The sequence below is a fragment of the Oenanthe melanoleuca genome, chromosome 1 (genome assembly GCF_029582105.1).
Source record: "Oenanthe melanoleuca isolate GR-GAL-2019-014 chromosome 1, OMel1.0, whole genome shotgun sequence".
In the NCBI taxonomy this organism is placed as follows: domain Eukaryota; kingdom Metazoa; phylum Chordata; class Aves; order Passeriformes; family Muscicapidae; genus Oenanthe; species Oenanthe melanoleuca.
In genome coordinates, this window is record NC_079333.1 from 48,651,873 (window position 1) to 48,677,510 (window position 25,638).

General features: G+C 35.9%; 1 protein-coding gene across 3 annotated transcripts in view; it reads left to right on the top strand.

The window, feature by feature from the left end:
* NBEA (neurobeachin) overlaps nucleotides 1-25,638 on the top strand; it is a 444,651-nt gene that overhangs the window by 388,264 nt on the left and 30,749 nt on the right. For all 3 annotated transcript variants that reach the window (XM_056503564.1, XM_056503573.1, XM_056503580.1), the window contains 2 exons: nucleotides 3,712-3,864; nucleotides 13,460-13,627. In XM_056503564.1, the coding sequence (XP_056359539.1) occupies nucleotides 3,712-3,864; nucleotides 13,460-13,627 (321 nt within the window). The remainder of the gene's footprint in view (nucleotides 1-3,711; nucleotides 3,865-13,459; nucleotides 13,628-25,638) is intronic.

Consider the following 25,638-nt stretch of genomic DNA (forward strand, 5'->3'; position numbering starts at 1 on the left):
GGAGCGATACATCATTGTCCTTTATTTAGACTTTTAGGAGCTTGAAGGCTGTAAATCTGATAAATAATGCTTTTCAAGCATGTAATAAACAATGCAAAGAGAAAACAGTAATTTATTCTCTGTATCTGAGAAGGGTTGATAGCTAGGATAAGGGAAAATTGACTTAGATTGTATAATGGATTCAGGCCAGTTGTTAGGTTAAACTTCTCCAGATGAAGAACACTGAGACCAGTTGATGGAAGAATTCTGGAACTGCTCTCACTCAAAATCTGGGACAGCAGGGTGGACAGATACCTTGCAGGATAGCTGTCATAGGTGAACCTCACCTGGATGGAGGAATGGACACAGTCAGCTCTCTAAATATCACCCTGAAACAGCTATTTATTTGAGGTATCTGTTTCCTGCCCATAACAGAAAAAGCACCACAAGAGCATCTCTCTCTAGTCATAATCTTTACTAGAATATGAACTGGCACATACCCATTTGTGAAACAAAGAAAATCCAAACTCTGGCTGAGAAAAATGTTAATAAGTTTTGAATATAACTCTAGCCCTTGCTAGTGTTCTCTTTTCCTGCATTCTTTTGTACATTCTTGCAACTTTCAGTGGCTTATTAGCTAACAGAAATTCTCTCTGGGCCCCAGTTGTCATCTTGTTGTCTCCTCTGAGGTTCACTCCTGTCTGCTCCTTCCTTCTCCCAGACACCTCCTGGGCTCCATCCTTGCTGCCTCACTGTCCTTGCTAATCCTTCCTCTCTCTGCCTCTCCCAGTTTAAACTTCTCTTAGTGAAACATGCTCAGGGGCCCTGGGGAAGAGAAAATTTGCCCTTCCATCCCCAGCCACTGCCTGCCATTGGCATGAGATAGAAGAGACAGTTTCTTCAATTTCTTACAGCAGAATAAACAGTGTACACATAAGAACAAAATTTCTATCATACATCTCCAGCTTGGTTCTATTTTCTATGCTTCTAAGTAGCTAAATACATGAATCTTAAGTTCATATATATGGGATGCCACAGGCTTTCCTACTGGGCCTGTGTTTTAGTATATATTAATTCATCCTCTAGAAATGAGAAGGGGATATATTTATCTGAACTATTTTAGGTGTTGTGGTTTCTTAGTCTAAATCGTGGAGACAGCAAAATTACAAGAGGAATATCAAATGCTGTGAAAGAAAACTGAATAGTTAATACAAATTATGGGAAATATGTAAGTATCTGGGAAAGGTCACATGCAACATGGCTCACATTTCAAGAAAAGGTTCAATTCATGCTAAATAGCGCTCAAATAAGCAACATAATTGTAGGTTGCACGAAAATAAGATTGAAGAGAATGCTGAGACTAAAACACAGTGGCTTAGTTAATATTTTTTAAATACTATGTTTAGTTTTTTTTTACTTTGACTGCAAAAACCCCAAAACAACCTACCAGGAGATGTGCAACTGAAATGATTAGGATTCTAGGGAGAGTGTTATTTGAAGAGGATTTAGAAGTCTGGCACTGGTTAATTTCCAGAGCACAGGAATAAGACAGTTCAAGCTAAACATACACAACACAATAAATCTTATAAAGAAAGTTAATCACATACTTTTGTTTATTTTATTTCTATTTATGTTTTCTGTTATACCAGACAAGGGAGCATTAAATTACCCTGAAAGCAAAGAGCAACAAAGATAAACTTACTAAATAGAAATACCATTAAAAATACTCAGTGATTTAAATCCCTTTGTTTCAATATACCCTTACAGCCAAAGGTTAGTAGAATTCAGTTAAACACTAGATGTGTCTCTGGGTAGCATAAATCTTTCAGGTATGTTAGATGTAAAAGTCCACAGTTATGTGCTATGGCATTTAAAACTGAAAAAGGAAATATAACAAATAACTTTTCTTTACTGGAATCAAAGGACTTGGTTGCTGTGACATTGCAGGTTGTGCCACCACATTGAATAAAAATTCATAGTAATCGAAACCAGTGGTATGTGCTTCATGGCTTTACACAAAGTAGAAACAAACTTTGCTAACTTTTTCCTTAATAAATTCTATTTCATTTGAATATTGGCTTTAAAATTAACTCTGACTTTTTTGATAGTTTTGAGGTCCTTTTTCCCCTCTTTTAAGGCAATGCTCTTAGTTTGTCAGTGATTTGTGTGGTAGCATATGTTGAGTTGTAGGCTCTGGGTTAGTGATTTGTTGAAGTCCAGAAAGATTTCTGTATAGTTTTCTCCAGCTGTGAGGATCGTTCATTCTTCTTTGGACTCCATTAGAGAAAACCAGAAGGCTTTCTTTGGAACCTGAGATTTAGTGAATCATGTTTTGGGGGAAGGGGTTAAGATTGCTTTTAGAAATACTCTGAATAAATTAGAGGTGTATGTAATAAAACTTAAGGTAGGCATTAAATTAATATTTTTCTTTTAACATTATAGGATATTCAGGATTTCTCTTATTTTGGCTTTGCTTTAGCTTCTGTTTTATTATATACTACATCTAATAATTTAATTTTTTTTCTGTTTGGAATTGCAGCTTGTTTCATAATGAGTTACTCAGGTTCAGGCATGTCTCACTTGGTTAATGTTTTATACTAGTTAGATACTGATTGGATTTGCATTTTAGTCTAATCTATATTAGTACACTATGATGTAAAGAAGTAATTAAATTGCTTTCATAAACATATTTAAAATTGCAACGAATACACTTTTTTTTGGCTTAAATTTGAAAGGATGCTTTAACTGCTCTATTCTCTATGGAGTTGCAGATCAGATTTAATTAGATAAGTTTGTGTCTGCAGTGGGTTTTTTGTTTGCTTCGCATGTCTGCAGCCTTTGAAAGGACCACAAAGAGACTCAGATTTCAGGTGCTGTGTCATCAGTTTTGATCATGTTACACAACTGAATGCCATAATGCCTTTAACAATGAAATTTCATGAATTTAATCCATATCTGGATATTAGAAAAGAGATAGTGAGCAGTAAAGCTTTTTTGTTTCTATTGCAGTTCAATACTTAATGCTAAAATAACAGGAATAAATAGCAATATTCATTTTGTCAATATGGATTCCTGTTTAGATATCCTGGAAATTGAGAAAAACTTCACACCCTAAATTACTTATAATTTGTTATATGTTGCAGTTATTATCTTTGACATTTTAGGTATCATTTATATCGGTTTGAAGGGCATTTTTTGTACTGATATTTTTCCCTTTGTGTATTCTTGAATTTTTCTTACAGTAGAGAAAGTTATTTCACCATGTATTATTTTTCATTATATAGGTAATCAACTTACCAGCTTTCTTATGCTATTAAAGAATTAAAGAAAGTACAATCAACACATTGTTATATCTGCAAATTTCCCCTTTTACATATTTTTGTTAAATAGTAATCAAAAAAGCCAATATATTTTCATATTGGAGACTTAGCATAAATTTTCTTGCACCTGTTATTCTGAAGAGGTCTTTTTTACTCTTATATACTGCCTTGTCTAGAGGCTTTTCATAAAAGCAGGTATGGGAAAAACAAAGTCTTGAGTGTTTCATTACTCAGAACACATTTGACTGTAATTCAAAGAAAGTGGGTTATAAAATTTCTTAGAAAAAGGTGCAGAGAGATGTAAAAAACCCAGAAATGCTTTAATATGTGGTACAAGAGAGCTTGATTCTGGGAGCACCATTTAACATCTCTGTTAAATGTGAAGTCTCATTGTGTGTTTTCTCCCTGCTAGGAGTTAATTCCAGAATTTTACTACCTACCTGAGATGTTTGTCAACAGTAATGGCTACAATCTAGGAATCAGGGAAGATGAAATTGTTGTGAATGATGTTGATCTCCCTCCCTGGGCCAAGAAGCCTGAGGACTTCGTCCGTATCAACAGGATGGTAAGCTGTGCTTTAATTTAGTCTAAGGGATTCTGTATTTTAGCAAGCTAACCTAATTCTGGTTTTCATCTCTTTAGAACTAGATTTAGAGAAATAAAATAAAAAAATGAAGGAGAATTTGCATTCTGTCTTGCTTGACAGAACCCTTTATTTTATAGTAGATTTTCCTTCCATGTGCCCAAATTATGGAAAGTTAAATTCAATTATTTGCTCTCTCATGAAAAAGCATCAGATGTGCATGCAATACAAGATAGCCTGAAAAATTTATGTCTTTTCCTCCTCACCATCTTCTTCTACATCAAAAAAACCCACAAAAATTACTATAAATGCTGAGTCTTGCCAGTCATCTTGTAGTCATTATTCACCTGAAGATATGCACTTCCTGTTCATCAGAGATGAACTGGAAGTGTAGAAATGTGAACATAAGCATACAATGGCAGTCTTTGAAGAAATTCTGCAGAAGAACTGCTGTGATGTAAATCATCATGAGACCTCCAGAATTTAAGCAGAAAGAACATTTCTGGTAGATATTCCTTAGTTTAATTTTGATAGACAATTATTTTATTATTGATAAAGTTGATACATGTGTATGCTTTTAGTATATTTTTTAGGAACTGCAAGGTGTATTCAGATGCTTTGGCCTGCAATACTTCAGTTTATGGTTTTGTTGGAAATAGTTCTTCCTTAAAATGCATATTGCATATTGTCTTTCTTAAAGAGTCAGGACTGTGATTTCAGTAAGCTGTGGTTTCCATACAATTGAAGAACTGTTCAGTTTATGCATTATTCCCAATAGTGCTGTTATGGTAGCATTGCAAATCTAGCTGTGTTCATTTGTTCAGGTTTTTTTTTTTTTTTTTTTTTTTTTTTTTTTTGTGATCAGTTTTGCAATTTAATTTTAAGAACTGTTTATTTAAAGAAATTTTTTCTTTGGGCTTTGATAGAAAAAAAAATAACTCTATGAAGTTCAAAAGAGTAGAAGAATATTATAAAAAACAAGCATATTCCTAGATGTAGATGATTTAGAAGTGTCCGCCATTTAGAAGAATAAGTGGTTTGACATATGCAAACAGTCTCCTAAGGAAGTGATGGCAACCTCATCACTTGAGACACATGAAATGTACTACACAAACCAGGAGAAATGTATTCTGGCATTGACAGATTAGTCTGTCATTGCCAGGAAGAAGCTGAACATCATTACTTGGCTGATTTCTCTTATACAGCGTATATTGGAAAATTCTTTTTAAAAACTAAGTAATTGTCACAGCTGATGAAAATAAATTCAAGTGCAATTTCACTAGCAGAGAAGGAGGTGTACTGAGAGGATCACTGGAGTCCATTGGAATTCTGAAGTGTGGGATGTGCAGTCACAGGTTGGTGTCTCTGGAGTGCCCATGTTGCTGCACAGAGCCCTTTTTTGGGTTTGGGTTGTGGCTAAATCCAGACTGAGCCCAGGCATAAGCACACTAAAGTTGACTTAGAGGTTTGGTTGTGACATCTAAAGGAACAGTAGTGTGATTGCTTGGTGAAAATGGAGAAGCAAGCTGCCACCTATTGGGGGATATAATGAGAGATGCATATTAAGGACACTCATTCTTAAATTTTGTAAAGAATCTTCCTTTTATCTTAAATTGCATTTTATTAATCTTTTTTTTCCACAGTGTTGGAATTATTCCTAGGAGGATAAAAGGCACTTTGTGATAAAAGATCACCTGAAAAAAAGCTTAAGCTTTAGTATATTTAATTTCCCTTGTGCAATTCCTGCTTTTTAGAAAGTAGCAAAGCAGCTCTCCACAGAAAAGTTTTATGCTGTTGAAGAAAACATCTGCTTACACAAATTTAGAGTATAGCATTTAGGCCTCCTTAGGGCTTCAGGACTTGATAGTGAGGTAATGACCCATTCCATATGTGTGTAAGTATGCTCAGACTGCCAGGAGACAGACAAGCTGATGAGAAAACTAGAGTAGTATCATAATTACAGGCTTCAAATACTTGAGTACTTTGCAGATTCTCAAATCAAAAATTATGACCCATTTGTATCAGACCCTTCCTCTACTGTTTTCCAGCCCTTTTCTCACAGATGTGAGCATTATGCCATTCTTGTACAGTCTTGCCAGGAGGCAGTTTCTGCATGGACTTTATTCACCCCATCATCTACTTTTAGCAAGAACATGATCAGTAGCTAAAATTCATCTCTATACAGATACATGCTATATTTGAATGAGCAGCCAGGAAGCTTGAAAATGATAGAAAGTTAGGAACTGCCTACAAAACAGGAGAGAGAGGCATAGATTTATTTGAATTAGATGCAGAAAATAGACTGAAAATCACCTTGGGAGGAAAGAACTGAAGATAATAAGAAGCAGAAGTCTGGAAACAAAAACAGCACCAAAAATAGAGCAGTAGCAAGGTAGGGGTGACAGTGAACACCAATTAGTGAGATAAAACTCTGTAATTCTATATCCACCAGAAATAAGTGTATTTTGATGCCATCTATGGAGAATCATTACATCATGGAAGATGTAAACAGTTGTACCTATCTATGGTCCTTTTGAGACTGCACCTGGAATATTGAATTCAGTTCTGGATGACTAGAAAACAGAAGCATTCACATTTGGATGGAGTTCAGAGGATAAAAGCAAAGTGAATAACTTTGGGAGTTTAAAGAGCATGATATATGCATAGTATTTTACAAAGCTTATTATGAAGAGCAAGTAGCTCAAGAAGGATAATCCTTTTCATGAAAATGCAGATTGTGTGTGTAGTAAGAAGTAATGGAATTATATTTTGAAAATGTAATAATTTGAATGTGTAAGAATTTTTCAGAAAAACTTCCTCATATAGGGTTTTCTTGACACACAAAACAAACTGCCAGTACCCTGTTTTTTTTTGGTCACTAGAATGAAACTGGTCAAAGGAACAAATACAAAGGGATTGGAAAGTTTGACATTCCCTACCTAATGTCTGATTCCATTATTTGAACCGGCCAGCAGATGTATTATTCAGTTAGGTCATTCCCAGGCCAGGCTTTGGCTGTTATACAAGAATCTATCTTGCAGGGGGAAAAAAAAAATAGACTGGGTGTGATGCTGACATGCAAGCTTGTGCAAGCCTGGAATTTCTACAGCAACTTAGCAAAGCAAGTAGAGAATGTTTACAGAAATGTTTACAGAAAACTAAGGAATATTTCAAGTAAGGGCTATCCTGATCCCCTATCTAATAAAATCAGCAGAAGTCATTTAATTTCAGTGGAGAAAATCCTATGTGGTAGTGCATAATTTACTATGGGATCTTTTTTTCCCTAGCTGATGCTGTTTACTTCTGTTCATGTTGAGGTTGTTTTCTGCTTTCTGCAGGCATATATTATGTGTAAATTTATGTGTGAGTAAATACAAATCCTTATATACTACTTGCACATTTATGAATGTAAGCATCTTCTTTAAATAACAGCAACAATTCCATCATTTCATCCTGATACTTACCAAAGAAAACAGAACAGCCTAGGAAATATCACAGAGGCACAGTGTCATAAATCAGCACAATTTCACCAATTGGTTAACAAGCTTTACTGAAATTCTGTGCAAATAGCAGGCAGGGGTTTTGTATTGTATCATTTGATTGGTCAGGTGGTTGTTTTACACTTCAAACTAAACATGGAATTTGAAATGGTTTTCCATCAAAAGAGATTCCACAAGTTTAATGTGAAAATTTCACTTATTATAAAGACTAGAAAAAACAGTCAAGTTACTTTTAGGACCTATTACAGTATCTTCAACATTTAATGTATACATCAGGGATGGTTGTAGCAGTTTTATTTACCATACAAAGCTAGACTGATTACTGTGGAGTTACTCATGAAACATTAATAAAGCACTATGCTCAATGCTAACATGATTATGGTCTGACCTCAGCAACGGTACAAAGGACAGAGGCAGAAAGTGTCCCTGATAACATTACCCTAATGCTGGGCTCATCAATCATAATCTCCCAGTTTACCAGGGGAAAAAAAAATATCCACACATAAAACCTTCCACAGATGTGCATCTGTAGTCCTACTCAGCCTCTCAGTCCCCACAGACTCAGAGCAGTCCAAGAGCCAGAAATAGAACAGACTCAGTCAGTAAGTCAAGCATGTTAAATCAAGGCAGGGAACACCACTGTGAAACACTGAAGCACAGCTTTTATAATAAGCATTCTTTAGTTTTGAAACAAAAGATGCAAGATCGTGTAATTCAAAGTTAATTATAATGATATTTTAATTATAGCTTATGCACATATTAAATTACAAATTGCAGTGCTGAGTAAAATGTATTCACATAAATTATGGTTTTGAGAGACTAAGTGATGTCTTGTTTTTGTTATACATATTTTGTTCCTATTACATAACTGTTACTAAGATTGAATTTTCTTTCTGTCTCTGAAATGATTTATTTGCACTCCTCTGCTGCCAAGTGCATTTTTGTACCATTCCCTGGCTATTCAGAAGCATGCACAGTATTTCATAATTAAAAAGCTTCTTGAATAGTCGTCAGAAATATCTAGTATGAAATCTCTGTGCTATGAGAATCTGGAAGATCTTTTCCTCCTCACCATTCAACAGTAGCTGACATTTCTTTTCTACCAGATAAGAAATAGATAAGACTTGATATTACTTCCTCAAAAGTAGCTTTGATTTTATTTTATGTATTGCCAAGGTAATGCAATTAAAACTTATTCAGGCAAAAGAGGCTTCAGATTCTTCACATTTTTCAATCACTTTTAGCAGTGATTTATTTTAAACTTACTATTCTGCTGAAGAATCTTACTTCTATCATGAAGACATTTACATAAAGGATCAGTTTCTCTGCAGACATTTCTGAATAACCCAAATCTGTATAATGTACTTCTGTGTAGCTTCTGTTAAAATATTACTTTGCTTAAAAGAACGTAACTAATCTCAGAAAGCGGTATTGCCTGAAATACTTTATGAGGAAAGTAATAGATTTTGCTTTGGTAGTCAGTGCAAGGAATGGTAACTGAGGAAGGGAAATATTTTGTGGAGACAATCTGCAATGATGGAAGAGGAGCGTGGGTATGAGGGGAGAGAAATCCAGCTCACAGACTGAGAGGGCTGATGATCTGGTTTTGAGCAGATCTGTAAAAGCAAACTGTCTCAGAATAATTATAAGAAAATATCATTAAATATATTACATAAAATGTAATAGCAAGATGGAAAGTTTGTTGGTGAGACAGACAGAATGTGGGTATGGAGGGCAAGGCAGCAAGGCAGGAACTGCAGAAAGAGAAGGTGCAACCATGGTCCAGACAAGTGGCAGCATCAGAGATTTTCACTTCTCGGTGGCAAAAAATACCTGGATAGCATATTTTATCTATCCAGAACTTCTAATATTTTACACAGGACATAGTCTGTATTGCCATAAAAACCACTGCCTCCTACTGATATGTCTGTGAAAAATACTTTTAATATCAAATTAGAATAAGCATAGGGGAAAGTGTGCAGCATTCATAACGGTCAGAAAAGAGCTATAGTAAGAAGTAATTTGGTTTATAATGACTTTATTTAGTTTTAGCATCAACTTACTATACCTCTTTCTATTTTACAACAGCTACAGGTCAGATTTTCAGCCTGTGGAACCTGTGTGCATATACTTGCCTGCAAACACACAAACCCCACAAAATATGTGTACACTACATGTATAATAATGCTTGCAATTTACCTATTAGCAATAAGAGTCACTCCACTGGAAACAATAACATGGTAAACACCTTCCTTAAAACAAAACCCATGAAAAAAACTTGACTGGAATGTTTCTATTTTAAAATGAAGCCCCAATAACAGTTAAAGTAAGTTCATTTTGGGAGTGCTTGAATAAAACTCTTTTTTGTGTACATTGTAATTATGATAGATAACAAGGTGGATGTTGGCTCGTTTCTGTTTAAGAATCTTTAAAAACCATATTACATAATTATATAAATGTTACATAATTATATAAATAATAATTTTTTAAAGGTTTCTACAGTTCATATTAAAAAATGCTCATAAAGTTAAAGCCTTCAAAATAATTTAAATCCAAAGTGCTGATTTCTGTGGCCATCAGCAGCCTGTTTTAAGTATATTATTGTTAACTTTTTCTGTATGTTTTTCCTACTGTACCTTCAAATTATGTTTTATACAGCAAATTCCCTCACCCTATTCCCTACTGAGCACTGCATATTCTTGAGAAACCAAACGATGTACCATTGACAGTGAACAGCTCATAAATTTTCAGGAGGCACTTACATGGAGGGGGAGTAACCTGTGCATTAGAGCAAATTAGGGAGAGGATTCTGCAAGTATTACATGAGCAGCGTTGCAGAAGTACTTGGCAGAAACACCAGCAAACCAGGTCAGACCTGATGCTAGAGGCTTTCCCCTGACTAAACTAAATCCAGATTATAAAGCCTTGACCTACTGAGGGTGAGGTGGGACTTTGTAACATTTTGGTGGCCGTTTCTTGAGGGCACCTGTCCTGTTTTTCATGCCTGGTGCTGTACCCCACAGGACACCCCAACTGGGATGCCATGAACATCACACAGCACCCATTTCATCCTGCAACTGGCCTATGAAAAGCCATTCTTCTTCACAGCTCTGGCTCCTCTATCCACCTTCTACTCTGGTCCTTACCCTAAATTCTGCACCACACCAGTGTTAGACCACACAGCTTCCACTCTTCTGAAACGTGCAGTTCAAAATAATTCTATTCCCTTGCTAGAAACTTCCTCAAAGTTTCTTCAAGAAACTAAGGTTCTTCCTTGAAGAATTAAGGGCCATTATACCTGTAAACATAGTATAATAAATCTGTTTAAATAATTGGAGACAAAGACCTGATGTGCAGCTGTTGAAATGTAGCTCATTTAATAAGTTATTAAATAACTATTAATCCATGTGAAATAGAAATTCTCCAAACCTGCCAGGGTCAGTGTAAAGCCTTCTCTAGAATGAGAAGCTACTGAGTAAGGGCTAGTCATGCAAGTGGAAACTGCCTTAGGGAAATGCAAGATACGTATTCAACTCTCTCTTCACTCTTCTAACTTGAAAGATCAAAAAAAGTGCAATCCCCCTCATGAGCAGGACTGACAAGTTGGTAACAATGGACAAGGTACTCAAAGGTACTTTTTACCTTAGTCTTCAATGGCAACCTCTCTTCCCACACCTCTGGGGTGACTGGACTGCAAAACGGGGACTCAGGGAGCAAAGTCCCTCCCACTTTAAGGGAAGATCTAGTTTGTGGCCACCTGAGGAGCCTGAACACACATCTATGGCACCTGAAGGGCTGCATCCCAGAGTCCTGAGGGAATCAGCTGATCTGGTTATCAAGCCACTCTCCATGAAATGTCATGGCAGGCAAGCAGCAGTCCCTGGTGATTGAGAAAAGGACTACATCGCTCCCATTTTCGAAAAGGGTAGAAAGGAGGACCCTGGGAACTACTGACTGCTTCATCTCTATGCTTGGGAAGGTCATGGAACAGATCCTCCCAGAAGCTGTGCTAAGGCACGTGGGGGACAGGGAGGTGACTTGGGACAGCCAATACAGCCTCCCCAAGTAAAAATCCTTTGTGACCAACCAGATGGTCTTCCATGATGGAGGGACTGCATCAGTGGACAAGGGAAGGACTACAGGTGTCATCTGACTGGGCTTGTGTACAGCTTTTGACATGGTCCCTTGCAGCATCCTTCTCTCTAAACTGGTGAGGGATGATGGGTGGACTGGTCAGTGGATAGGGAATTGATTGGACAGTTGCATCAGCTCAGTGGCCACGTAGACATCAGTGACAAGCAGTGGTCTGTGCTTGGACCAGTACCTTTTAATTTCTTCAACAACGCCATAGGCAGAGGGATCGAGTGCACCCTCAGCATATTTGCAGATGGTACCAAGCTGTGTGGTGAGGTTGACACTGAGGGCTGGGGTATCATCCAGAGTGACCAGAACAAGTATGACACATGGCTCATGGCAATCTTATGAGGTTCAACAAGACCAAGTGCAAGGTGCTGCACCTGGGTCAGAGCAACCCCCAGTATCCACATGGGCTGGGGGATGAACAGATGCAGTGCAGCCCTGCCAAGAAGGACTTGGGGGTGCTGGTGGATGAGAGACTGGACATGAGCCAGTAAAGTCTGCCTGCAGGTTGGAAGGCAAACCTCATCCTGGGCTGCATTAAAAGCAGCATGAGCAGCAGGTCAAGGGAGGTGTTTCTGCCCCTCTGCTCTGCTCTGCTCTGCTCTGGAGAGACCCCCCCTGCAGCTCTGGGGTCCCCAGGAAGGACATGGACCTGTTAGAGTGGGTCACAGGAGGGTCACAAAGATGACTGGATTAACTCTTCTGTGAAGACAGGCTGAGAAAGCTGGGGTTGTCCAGCCTTGAGAAGAGAAGGCTCTGGGGAGATTTTCTTGTGACCTTTCAGTACTTAAAGAGACCTGTGAGAAAGATGGGGACAAACTTTTTAGCAGAACTTGGTGAGATATGGCAGAGGGTAATGGCTTTAAATGAAAAGAAGATAGATCAGACAAGATACAGGGCAGAAATTTTTTATAGTCAGGTTGGTGAATTGTGATGAATGTCTCCTTTCTGGGAACATCCAAGGTCAGACTGGACTGAGCAAACTGAAGTTGTTGAAGATGTCCCTGGTCATTGCATTAGGGTTGGACTAAACGACCTTTTAATGTCCCTTCCAACTCAGTCTGTCCAATGGGTCCATGTTTTTGTGATTCTAACACCAGTGAGAGGATTTTATATAAGAAAAGTGTGAAATATGCTCATTTAAACCAAGGATCGATTTTTTTCGGATGTACTGTCTGAACTTTGAGTAATCAAAAGTTCTGCTGATTTCCTGAAATGCTCCTAATGTTCTAGAAATAAAAATGCTAATTTTGACCAAAGAAATGCCTAATAATTTTTTTGGTAATTGCATGTTAATAATATACACAGATCAAAAGAAACTTTAAATATTCAGAGTTCAGATGCTCGAGAGAATTTTTTGGCTGTAAATTCTTTGATTGCTGTAAATTGATTTCAGGTGGATGCTAGAAAGATAATTGGCTTTAAATTTTAAATTCTTAAAAAGCTTTATTACATACAAAAAGAACATTAAAAATTGAACATTTTAAAAATAAGAAAATGCTTTATTGTTTATTCCTGTGGCATACTTAATTTAATCCTTGCATGGTAGCATCCTGCACATCCTTTTACTCTGAGGTCAAAGTCCTATAGAAAAGATTATATGGAATGATATAGCTGCTGACTGTATCATGTTGTACAAGCACTGTACAATATAATTAAGGATAGGGCATTTTAAAATTATTTGTTGGGAGGCATGCTTTGGAACTTAATTTTTAAAATACTTGCAACTAGCAGAAACCCAATAGCTGAGAAGAAAATTAGCATGACATAAAGGTGAAGAAAAAAAACAATATCTATTTACTGCTTGTCTCAACAGAATAAGTTAAATTTTTTAGTGTTTGTAAGATTTCAAATATATCAAACAAGGCTGAAGAGGAAATGTAATGATGCCCACTGTGTTTTCTCAGTTACTTCCTAATCCTGGATTTCCCTTGCAGGCCCTGGAAAGCGAGTTTGTATCATGTCAACTTCATCAGTGGATTGACCTTATATTTGGCTACAAGCAACGAGGACCAGAAGCTGTGCGTGCACTCAACGTGTTCCACTACCTAACATATGAAGGCTCTGTGAACCTGGACAGTATCACTGATCCTGTCCTCAGGGAGGTAGGTGTTTACTGTCATTTCATACTAAAAACTGCTGTCACCTCACAAGAAATGATGCTTTTTCCATCTTTCTCTGCTGGACAAAATGAATGTGTTTGATTTGATTCAGAATTTAGGCCCCAGGTAATTTCAGAAGCAAGTATGAATAAACTAGCAATAAAACAAATGGACCTAATTGATTTAATATTCTATTATGGTGCAGGAAATTATAATGCAATGTATACTCTGTAGTATAGGGTCTTCTACGTTTTAAAATTTACTTGTGTTAAGTTCACTTAGTAAACTGAGAAACCAGAAAAAACCCCTGCCCTCACAGTCATAGAGGAAAAAAAAATCTAACCTGTACAGTCAGATGATGGTGATGTTGGTGAGAATGTGTCTGAGAAAGAATGTGCTTTCTAGGGTGACTGTAGCAAATATTTAAATTGCTTTTAATCACATTAAGTATAATCAAACTGCTACCAAAATAGAAAATATTTTCTATTTGTTATGCATTCAAGTACTTATGTTTATATATATATGTATGAATGAAATATATATACATTTGGAAATATGTACAAGTGAGTATTTAAATTAATCAGTAAATTAAAAAGGAAAAAATTGTCCTAGATATCCTGATACATTTCCTTCCAGTGACTGTATTTGTTTTCACTAAGACCAATAATTTCAATGGTGGTTTTCTAGTACCTATTAATTTGCATGATGATTTTCTAGTACTATTCCTTTGTTGGCTAAAACAACTGAAATTTGGTGAAAAGTGTGAAGAAGCAACAGCTGCTAGATGAGTACTGCTGTGATGAAGCTCTGCACACAATCTTCCATTCCCCCAGATAGCTGCCATCTGCTGTATGCAAAACAGTGATAATCTACATTGCCAGGCAATGGGGCTTTGCTTGTTTGTTTTTTTGTTTGTTTGTTTCCAATCTTGGAGACAGAAATCTACAGATTTCAGAAAGAAGTAGGTTCTAGAAAGCGTTCATTCAGCTAACAGCTGAGTTTTGTCACGGTTTTTTGTTTTTTTTAAGCAGTGTGTTGCTGCATTCTGTTACATTTGGTGATATTTTAGGAGCAGAACTGAAAAACCATTGAGACCCCAGGCTTCCTAGAACTGAATATTTACTGCATGCACTGCAAAGCTTAGATTTTTAAAACAGTTAATATTTGCTTTGTTTAAACACTGGCCAGAATTGTTTTGATTCCCCCTGCCTCAAATATTTACATATCTACATAACAGTTTTCTGGATTTAAAACTCTGACCATGAGAAGAGTCATGCTTTTCTAGAGATAAGAAGCAGCAATATTTTTTAAAGTATAAAACAGGTGTTAAACACCATGAATACAAGGGATTTGCCTGGCTTAGGGTCCTGATCTGCATGGGCAGACTCCCATGTCTTGACTTTTAGGGTGTACTCCCACAGGGCAGCTTGTAGGATTGTGGTCTATCTGTCTGTCTGTGCACCTTAGCTAACATCTTATGACATGATGAGACTCTTCAGCTCTCCTGAGGCTCTACTTGTCATCAGAAATTTAAGAAAATTCATGGAGATGTTTTGGTTCACTCACTTGTACATCTCACCCATGCTCTTTAATTCAATAATATATAAACCTCTTCTTAGATAATTTGCACCCAGTAAATTTCTAAAAACACAACTTCATCTTCATTGCAACAAATTAGATTTATACATAAAAATCATTGTTAGAAATGAGAAAGCAAAATGGCCAGAAAAAAAAAATCCTCCTTATTTTTGTTATACATAGATAATAAAGTTGTATGCATCCATTTAAAAATAGTATGCTTTTTATGCCAAGAGATCTCATGGTAGTTGATTTTTGGTTTGTCTTAAGAAACTTTAGAAATACTTTTAATTAATTTTTAATCAGAATTTACAGTACATATTTAAATATAGATAGATTTAGACCTATTTTCTGTTTTCCTGGGCTCAGTTTATGAAGCTAGCAGATATTCTCTGGCCAATAATAAAGCATTTAACACCTTGATGATATAGAGCACCATGTACCTGATGCTTATGTTTCTTTTACAAGTATATATGATGGGGTTTTTGCCTTTTTGTTGTTGTTTGATTTGTGCTTGTTTGGGTTAGTTTGACTTTAATTTGGCTTTTGGTAAATATTCCAGAAAATAAATTAAAAGTGAAAAGATATTTTAAAAGCCTCTGAAGACCCCTTGTAAATACAGAAAGTAAGGATTAGAGCACTAGCACCTCTAAAATAATGACAAAAATTGTTTATCATATTTTACAGTGGCAAGTGGTGGTATGTGGCATTTTGATTTAGAAACACTGCAATTTAGAATTAATTGCACCCTGCAGTTATCCCAGAAAACACATCTCTCAGTATCCAAATGCTCTTGATGTTTATTTTGTTAATAAAAGTAAAATATTTAGGCTCTGTGTCACAGAGGATGGTGAATGTTCTCAATACATGGCTGTAGAATAAGTCAATCAATACAATCTTATTGGCAGCAGCCATTATCAGCCCAGTGGGCTCAAGTGTGGCAGTAACTGTGGCCATAACTAATTTCACATTGAACTGAGTCCCAGCTCAATCTATTCAGTGAAATAAGTCTCCAAATAAAAAGTACCTTCCCATTTATGTCTGAGCTGATTGAAAGATGTAATTTTAAAAGGTGGAGCCTTGTTTATGCTATACCTTGGCACTTTCACCCTTTGCTTGGGCACCTCACTTAACCAACTAAAAAATATGTTCTTAGCTTTCTGTGAAGAATATTAAAGTTCTGTACTCATCTATCTACAAAAAAATATTCAGCAGTGGAACAACTGATCCCTGCCATTCCTTCCATCTTTCTCATATGCTTTGGGAGCTCTCCAAGAAATCTCTACTGTTCAACATTGGAAAAATGGTCATCCTGTGTTATTGTTCTTTGCAGATCTATTTAATAGCAGACTTTCCATCTGACTTTCTTCATTTTCCATATAGAGAATTCCTACTGATAGAAACCATAATACTGGGCTAGTGTTAACTTTTAGATTACTTCAGTCTATGAAATCACATGCATCTGTCCCTGTAATACCTCTCTGGCAACTTAAGATCTGCACTGGATGGCTAAAATAAACTGGTTTCATTTCAACATACTCAATTTGATTTTTTTCAAGCAACTTTGTAATTTCTGATACCACAAAAAATAATTGGTCGCAATAATTTAGATCAAGTTGTTACAAAGGCAACAGGAAAGTCCTGATTTACATGCCCCATGGAATAAAAATAAAGAATTTAATTTCATGGTTTCAATCTTTTATTATTAGAAATTGGTAAATTCTCCAGTTCTGTCAGTTTTAATGCTCTCTTAGTCACACATTGCAAAATTAATTTCATATTGTAATGAGGAGGAAAAAATTGTGTAAAAAAATAAAATTAAATAAACATTTTTCCAAGCCCGAAATAGTTCTTTTTTTTTCTCTTTTTTTTCCCCCACTTCAACCTTTTTTATAGTAAAAGCAGTGAGGTGGAAGCTAAAACTTGAACAGCTTAAGGATATTGATTCATTCTTACTTGACAGGTGGAATAATGGTTGCAGCACTAACCACAGCAATTACAGCATTAAAATGTCAAGAAATTAGAGGTCAGAATAACAGATAATTTTCTTCCTTTTGTCAGATTAAAAATTGACATTCTTTGACAGCACAGGATTCCTGGCTGAGAAAATTATGACAGCTTAACTCATCTTGTACTTGTAAGGCAGTAATTGATAATGAACTTTACCATGACAGTCTTCTCCTGTGGAGAAACATGACAGAACATCCCTGGTACAAAGCCTGTATCTCTTTTTAATATGTAAACAGTAGTTATATTGGACATTAGATGTTATTTGGAATTGTCTTTACTGTTAGTTTACATCATAATCCAAATCCTTTTCCACTAGACAGACTTGGCTGACTTCAGGGGATTGATGCTGAGAATGCTAATATATAAAGAACAATACAGGAAATATGGTTTATTTCTAGTGCTTTGGTGTTACAGGTGCACTACTGTTACTGGTCCACTTCTTTGGTCAAAAATAGTTCTTCCCCTGGTTTCTCCCAGAATATCTGCAGATTTTAGGAGCCCCTTTCTTCCCCAGCCCCCTGGAAATGGGAGCACTCAAAAATCCATTGAATTGTGCTTTTTTTCAAGTTAGGAACTTGTATAACACAAAATATTGTGGCTGAAAGGAAACAACACAGCCATACTGGTCATTAGAAAATGCAATAGACGAGACAAAATTATTTTTATTTATTGCTAGCTTAATTTAATGCCCTGTAGATGAAACATGAAATAATTCAGGAGACAGCTTAGTGCATAAAAGGCTAATCATATGTACTACTGAAAGCACATCTACTTGCATAAAAGTACTATTTGGGGGTTTTTGATTGTTGGGTTGTTTGGTTTTTTTTTTAATCATAGCCAGATTTCTGTTTATTATTTTTTTTTATGCGTTCACCTTGTTTGTGATTAGAAATATTTTGAAATATCATTTAATCTTTCGGTTTGCTTTGGATTTAAGGCTAATTTTCATCATCCTTGTGTTGAGCTGCAAATCCAGCTTAGCAGTGCACTACAATGACTTCCCTGTGACTGCTGCATCTTCACCATATGCTTGCATTTCCCCAGTCCAGCAGGAATTATTGCAAGGGTGTAGTAAAGCAAGGCAGTGTGAACCTAGAGGGCTCAGATATTTTTCCTGAGCACCTGTCAAGATACCTGAGCATACTTGCAACTCACACAGCAAATTGAAAAATGATTAAAATTGCTAGTGTTTGACAGGCAGTTGCTGTGCCCATAAACTAATCCTAGTAGGACAGTTTTTCTGGCAGCTAACAGAGCATATGGCCTATGCAATATTTATTTCTTTGGTGATGACTTGATATTTAGCATATTTAAATAATTTGAAAAGTCATAATGATGTGGTAGTCTTGCAGTGCTTTTCAGCTACCCTGATTTCTGGGTTATATTTTTCCTCTTATATTTTCTTCTGTTATCTCTTTCTTTGATCTGACAGGAATAACAAAGCATCCCTCTGGATCTGCTATAGTGAAATATGCCCACAGGAAGCAGAGTAGATCACATCAGTTTTCACTTCTTTTTTTTTCTCCTTTCTTTCCCCCCGCCCCTCCTTGCTGAAACACTTTTTGCTACTACAGAGGGCTGACATGATAGGGCTGTCAAGACTCAGCAAGATAGATATATCTTTAACAAAGGGAGCTGGAGTGCTAGCCCTTCCCTGGTGACTGAACCTGGCAAATTTATGAGGAAAAAATTAACACACTATTCTAATAGCACTGTATAACACTTTCAAGGTAGTGCCAGCCCTTGCCACCAAGTGCTTGTTCTTCCTTTCTCCAAGTTATTCTTATTTATTCTGATTTCATTTTTAACTTGTTAAGACCTTTTTCTTCTGGGAGCTCTTTCTTTGATGTGACAAGAAAATCAAAACCACCCCTATGGATCTGCTTGATTGAATTGTACCCACAGCACTGGCCACTTATATGTTCTCTTGTATTTAATTGCCTCCATACAAGGGATGGTCTTTGCTTCCTTTCTAGGAGCAGTCCTGTTTAAGCATGAATATGGATAGTGGTGAAATTAGTTGGAAGCTGCATGTAGTAACAATATCTGCTATCTTCAAAGTAAAGTTAAGGAATTCAAGCTCTCACCAAAATAGAAATTATTTTCCTGTATGCTAAGGGCTTTATTCTTTTCTAAGAAATGTGTGTTGCCTTCTATTGATTTCTGTCAAGAAATCTACTTCTTTTTCATTCCCAAATAATGTTTTTCCTAGACATATAGAACAAGGATTTATTTTCCAAATTTGGGGAAAAAACCCTTGATCATTTTGTACTATTTTTAGCCTCTGTGTTTTATTGCATTAAGAGATTATCAGCAGAATATTAATGAATTTTTTAATGTTTCACTCCGGGAACATGTTTGGATATAATATAATAAATTGTATGTCTTTCTGGTGAGTTTCAGAGCTCTGTATCATTCTCGAAATGGAAAATGGAGGGTTTATATTTGCTGTTACTTTGTTATGATAAATCTCTGTAGAACAAGAAGCAAAACACAGGGACTTTTTGAGGGTGAGATATTTATTTCTGTAGGTAAAGATCCCTGCAGAAGAACACACAAAATATAGGAAAATATGTATTAAATCAGAATATTCAATAGGGAATTAATATAAATTGCATGAGGTCAGTTACCCCACAGTAATTGCCATATATAGACTTCTACTTGGACATTAATGTGTGCACTTTCGTGTGTTTGTTCAGAGGAAAGGACTTTCAGAAGGTGTTTGCATCAGAATAATCAAAACATTTTAATTATGCATTCAATTTACAGATGAAATCAATTTTTGGGAGGACCTGCCCTAAGTAACACAAGCCATGTATCACAAGGAATCAAAAATCATTTTCTGATCCATAGGACTCCAATTTAAAAAAATCCTTCTTCCATTGCTTAAAACGATAATCAACCTTAGATTAATGATTGATCATGATATCTCCAGTTAATTAATATATTAGAGATGAGGGATAGTTGGTGTTTCAAAGAATCCATGATTATCTGAATTCATGACCATTCCTGGATCATGCTGTTACATGTTTATGGGAATTCAGATGCTTTTCAGAATCAAGAAAAGACACAGTCTCTTACAGTAAAAGAACTGGCATTTTTTTGTGGCATGCAGGTGGGGGTTTTGTCCAAATGGCCTATTAGAATGTTTGGGATTTATTTATCATTTATTGTACTTGTGATTCAAATGCTCTATATCCAGGCAGAGCTGAGCACTGCCACTCAATGAACACCCCCAGCTTTACACTGAGCATTCAGACAGAAGAGCTGATGGTAACTTATTAATCTGATGGGGTTTGAATTAGCTTATTTATTACATATTTCAGATCATTCACTCATCAAAGGAATGCTGCAGTGAATTTGTAAATAACCCATATACCAGGAAAATATCTTCTAATACTTCAGCCTACTTGAAGTATTATTTGGAATAAATGGTTTCACCCATTCTCATCTACATTAGAAATTCCATGTGCATTTCAAACCCTGGAGTCTTCCCAAACTGAGTTTAATGTTTTGCTGATAGGAAAAGAACATTAACCACAATTGCTCTCTTTTATTGCAGAAATATATAAATTATAGGTCTTGTGCACAAAAATTTCTTCTTTATTGTCTGGGGGTTTTTTTTGTTTTTCTCCATATGGATGGCAGGTACCAATTATTGATTTTTAAAATTAGCAACAATCATTTTCACATACACTTAAAGTAATATTTTATGCAAGAGAGGGAGATGTGGTGAGAATTACTGCAGCCAATTGTAACAGAAATAGCTGGAAGGGGCTTCTTTTTTCCTATTAGCACAGATTTCAGCTGTATTATGCTGTCATTACCTCAGCATAAATTAACCATTATTCAAAACATTTCCCACAGAGTAGTTTATTGGAGCAGATATTACTCAGTCTAAGTATCTAGTCATTCACTTAGAAAGATGCAAAGCTGAGCTTTCTAAATGTTTTAAACATATTGATAATGTGCCTCTTTAATGCCATTTTGATGCCTGTGTACAGTATATCTATATTATTGTTTTCAATTTATGTCAAGAACAAAGTGAAGTTTTGAAGAATGTGTTCTGGGAAATAATCCAAACAGAATTATTTCTTTATAAACTAAACCCTGCAAATAACTGAGAGCATTTATTTGAAATGTAACAGTATAACCTTGTTCCAAAAGTGAAACTCTAATATACACTGAAACCTGATGAATACTATATGTGACACCTTTCAGTATGTGCATTTTACTTACTTCCCCATCAGTTCTTTTTCAGATGTGAGTTTTGAAGGTTTGCCTGTTCTCTGAAATAGATCCTATGTCCTGCAGTGGGTAAATTGAAGGTTGGCAGATGGCTGGAGCCTCATCATAAGCAAAATTTGTAGTAAAGAGTATGGGCTTTCAAAATCTCAGTGCACCTTTTAAGGTGGGAATAAGACAGATGATTTGTGATAGAAAGACAAAGCTGAGAGCAGAGAGATAAGCCTGCATTTACTTTCTGCTCAGATGAAAAAATGAAACCACTGTTATATTGCCACATTCTTTACTTAATTTTATTTCGTTTACAAGAAAATATTTTATTTAAGGAGTTTGAGATTTCTTTTTTGTCAAAGTAGAACATGAAGCCACATTTTTCATTTTGTATAGTTCTATATTTATAAAACAAGAACAAAATACACATACTAGATACTTTGGTTTACTGAGCCTACTCTGCTTTCCAAGCATTAAAAATGTCTTCAGTCATCATGTTTTATTTCAATAATAAACCAGAAGAAAAAACATCACAGCTAAAATGCATTCTTTGATGATTAAGTACCCTTTCCTCTTTTATTACTGCCCAGCTTTCAGAAGGCCTGTTCTGCTGTTTGCTTCCCTGTTTTCCTCATTTTCTTGTGTGTTTTCCTGTAGGGGAAGTTCTTAATTGTAAAAATAAGTAGAAATAAATATGATGTGTATGTTCTGCATAATGGCTTTCTGAAACATGTGCAAGTCATTCTTCTGGCAGCAAAGGTCACTAATCATTTGAGGTATTAATACCATTTATTTTCCACAACAGTTATATTCTCTAGACTTAATCTTATTCCTTCATTTATTTGCTTCTACATAAAAGATGCCAGTGTCCCAGCAGTTCAAAAGACTACCTACTTATGATTATCTGAATTCTTGTCAGCTACTGGCCAAATTGCTTCAGGGTATGAACAGTTGCTAATAGAGCTCCTTTCTTTCAAGTTTTGGTTGAACTTCCTCATGGTGTGTTATTTTGTATATGGGTTTTCCAGAAAGATCTCAGGGAGTTCAGGGAAGAGCATCCTAGTGCAGTGACAGTACAGGGAAGACTGAGTTAGGGGCAGGATTTCAAGAGCTTGACAGAAAATAAAAGTCAAAGGAAATGTATTGCACAAAGGCAGTAATATGAAGAGTTGCTCATGCCAATGTATATAGGGATATTGTTAAGTATGGTGCCAGATTAACTAGCACTTACAGGGCCAAGTTCAAATGTAAAAGTTGAGACATAATGGCAGAAATTTACAAAGATCTATATTTTGACTGCACACATCTCACAAGAGATATTGTAGAAGCCCTATTAAATGGGTCACCTCAGACTAAAATGAGCAAACACTGTGAAAATGGATTTTTAGCAAGAATGTACAATGTGGGAAGATGAAAATAATGTGACTTTTTTCACCTGTATCTGTTATATTTGCTATGTTTTATTATGGTGGTAGCTTCAAGCATAACATGAAAACATCTGCTTTGTAAGTAACTGCATTAATCTGTGCCTCTCTTGATTACATTAACTCCCATTCTATGTTACTGTGCTTTCTTTTCTGTTTTAATTCAATAATTATTTATAAATTTTTAATTTCTGAAAAATTGATGTAGAATTTGGTTTTGGGTGGCTTTTTAAAATGGATACATTATGGATTAAAATGTTTTCAGACAGCTAGGTCTTTTGAGCTCTTAATTGTTTAAGACTCCATCTGAGTCGTTGATCCTTTGGTGATTTAAGTAGACCAAAGTCAATGGGTTTAGAATTTGTGGTCAATAGGTGTCCTGAGCATCTATCATGCATAGATTGCTATCTGGCAAGCATGTTTTGCTACAGTTTGTACAACCAAACCCAGTTGCCTTAATTGTCCCCAAGTCATAAAAATTAAATATTGTCCTAAATACTCACAGTTCTTTTTTTCTTTTTTTATATTGCCAAATTTGTCAGGAGGTGGCACAAAATGTGTAGTAGTTTTACAGAATAGAATGCAAACATATATGTATTTCATAAGACAAAAGGAGAAGAGTATAGAGGAGGGAAATGTAACTGAAGTGGAAGAAGAAGTAAGGAAAAACTTGAGACTTTTTCTTATAAAAAGGATAAATTCAGTTGATGGACAGAAAAATCATGAAAGAGGTGAAAGTATTGATGTATTTTTGTTCTTTAAAAAATCATTCCCTCACTAACTAAGCTTGTCATTGCAGAAACTTTACATGAATTTATTGTTTATTTTTTAAAGGTTTAATTGTTAATTTTTAGAGGCTCACAATTTAGCTTTTAAAATAAAAAGCATAGCTAAAATCATCTGAAAGCGAGCACTGTGAAAGCTCGTAGTCACAAAAAATATTAATTAGAAAAAAATGGATGAAGTTTCAAAGTTTCAGTAAAAACTCCTACTGGTATTACTGTTGCCTTTTTATGAATAGGATGCCTATGCTTAAAGGACTCTATGCTCCTAAAAATCACAATTAAAAACATACAGTGTCTTAAACAAAGCAAAAGATAAATAGCATTAAACCCCATGAGGTCACAAACACATTTTTTCTTCTATCTCCACAGAATAAAATTTTGCAGTGTGTTAAGAGGCTGTACACTATTTGGATGACATGAGCATCTCTGAAAACCATGGGAAATGGCCCAATACTACTTCCTTGGCTTCAATGCCAATTACTCCCCAAGGACTTAACAAGTCTAGGGTGCTTGTATTTTATTCTTGTCCTGGTTAGCTTTTCCTTTTTTTCTGACAGGTGTGTGGGAAGCAGCGAGCCAGGCTCTTTCTGCTTCTGTGACCATTCATGGCTCATGAAATAGTCATCCATCTTGAAAGTCAGGAATCCTTCAGAATTATTAAATCCCAGCATTTCCTCAAAAATACCATAGATTTTTCACTTGCTGCATTGGCCTGTTGAGAGCTGTGAGTGGAGGTGAGGCTGACTGCTTCTTTTTTCTGGACCAGGCTGTGGAATACAGACAAAGATGCTCAGTTTTGCCGTTTTGTCCAGACTGCAGTTTGCTTCATGTATTTTTCCCCAGGACATCTTCATGAACAGTAGAAGTTTCTTTCTTATGCCTCAGTGGAGAGGAAAATAACAAGAAATTTTTCACAAGAGTGAAAAGTGCACACAAGGGCCTTTTCTCTTTTGTAGCATCTTTACTCCTGCACAGGATCTGGAGCTTTATTATTGTAGGACTATGAATGTGTAATACCACTGTCTTCATTTCCACAGAATAACTAGATTCTGCTTTCAGCTCAGCATTCTGGTCAGCATAAGTGATCATGGATCAGTGATGTGTGAGTTTAAGATCTTTTTAAAATTATTTTTAAATAATGAACCCTAAAGCAGTATCAAGTTTTGTCCAGAGTTAAACCTTGCACGTGCCACAGAGTTTAACTGGACAGGTCAGGGTGAGCAGCCTCTCTGTCTGAAAAGAAAGAATAATGAGGGATGAAGGAGAGGAAATGGAATTGCATGGCAAGGTGGGCATTTACACCACTTCTGTCTTCTTGAGGGAGGGAACAGGATAAGACAAATGAACAACAAAGAGAGGAAAAGGATAGAATAGACATTTGGAGCTTTTGTTGTGGAGGAGGAGGAAGAGAAAGGGTTAGAAAGGCAATTATTGGGAGCCTTATGGAAATGAGGGAATTACCATAGGAACAGACAGCTCTTGGTGTGGTTAATGGAGAGAAATTATATTTGTGGCCTTCCCAAAACTTTATGGGAGCTTTTTAGTCTTGGCTTTTGGGGCTTATTTTTTAACCAGTGAATTCATTGAGATATTGCCTATTACAATCTAGTTAGGCATCTCTAAACAGAAACTGAGACTTTATTTTACATACTTTTGACTTGTAAAATTCAGCAGACTTCTAAATGCAGTTGATGGTGTATTGAAAAGTACTCCTGGTAATTTTAAGCCTGGCACAGCTGGAACTTCAGTCTTTCTTGCTGTCACACACTGCCTTTCACATGTGGAAACAATCATAGCATCCCAGACAGAAGCAGTGGTTTTGTATTTTTTTAAAATGCCTGTAAATTTTAGGGACTGTCAACTAAAGGATGATAATGACATTGTTTTGTTTGTTTTTTTTTTTAATTCTTTTACTTTATCTTTTGTAGACTTTAAAAATCTGTAGTGGTTTCAGTGAGAACCTGTATTTAAAAATGCATAA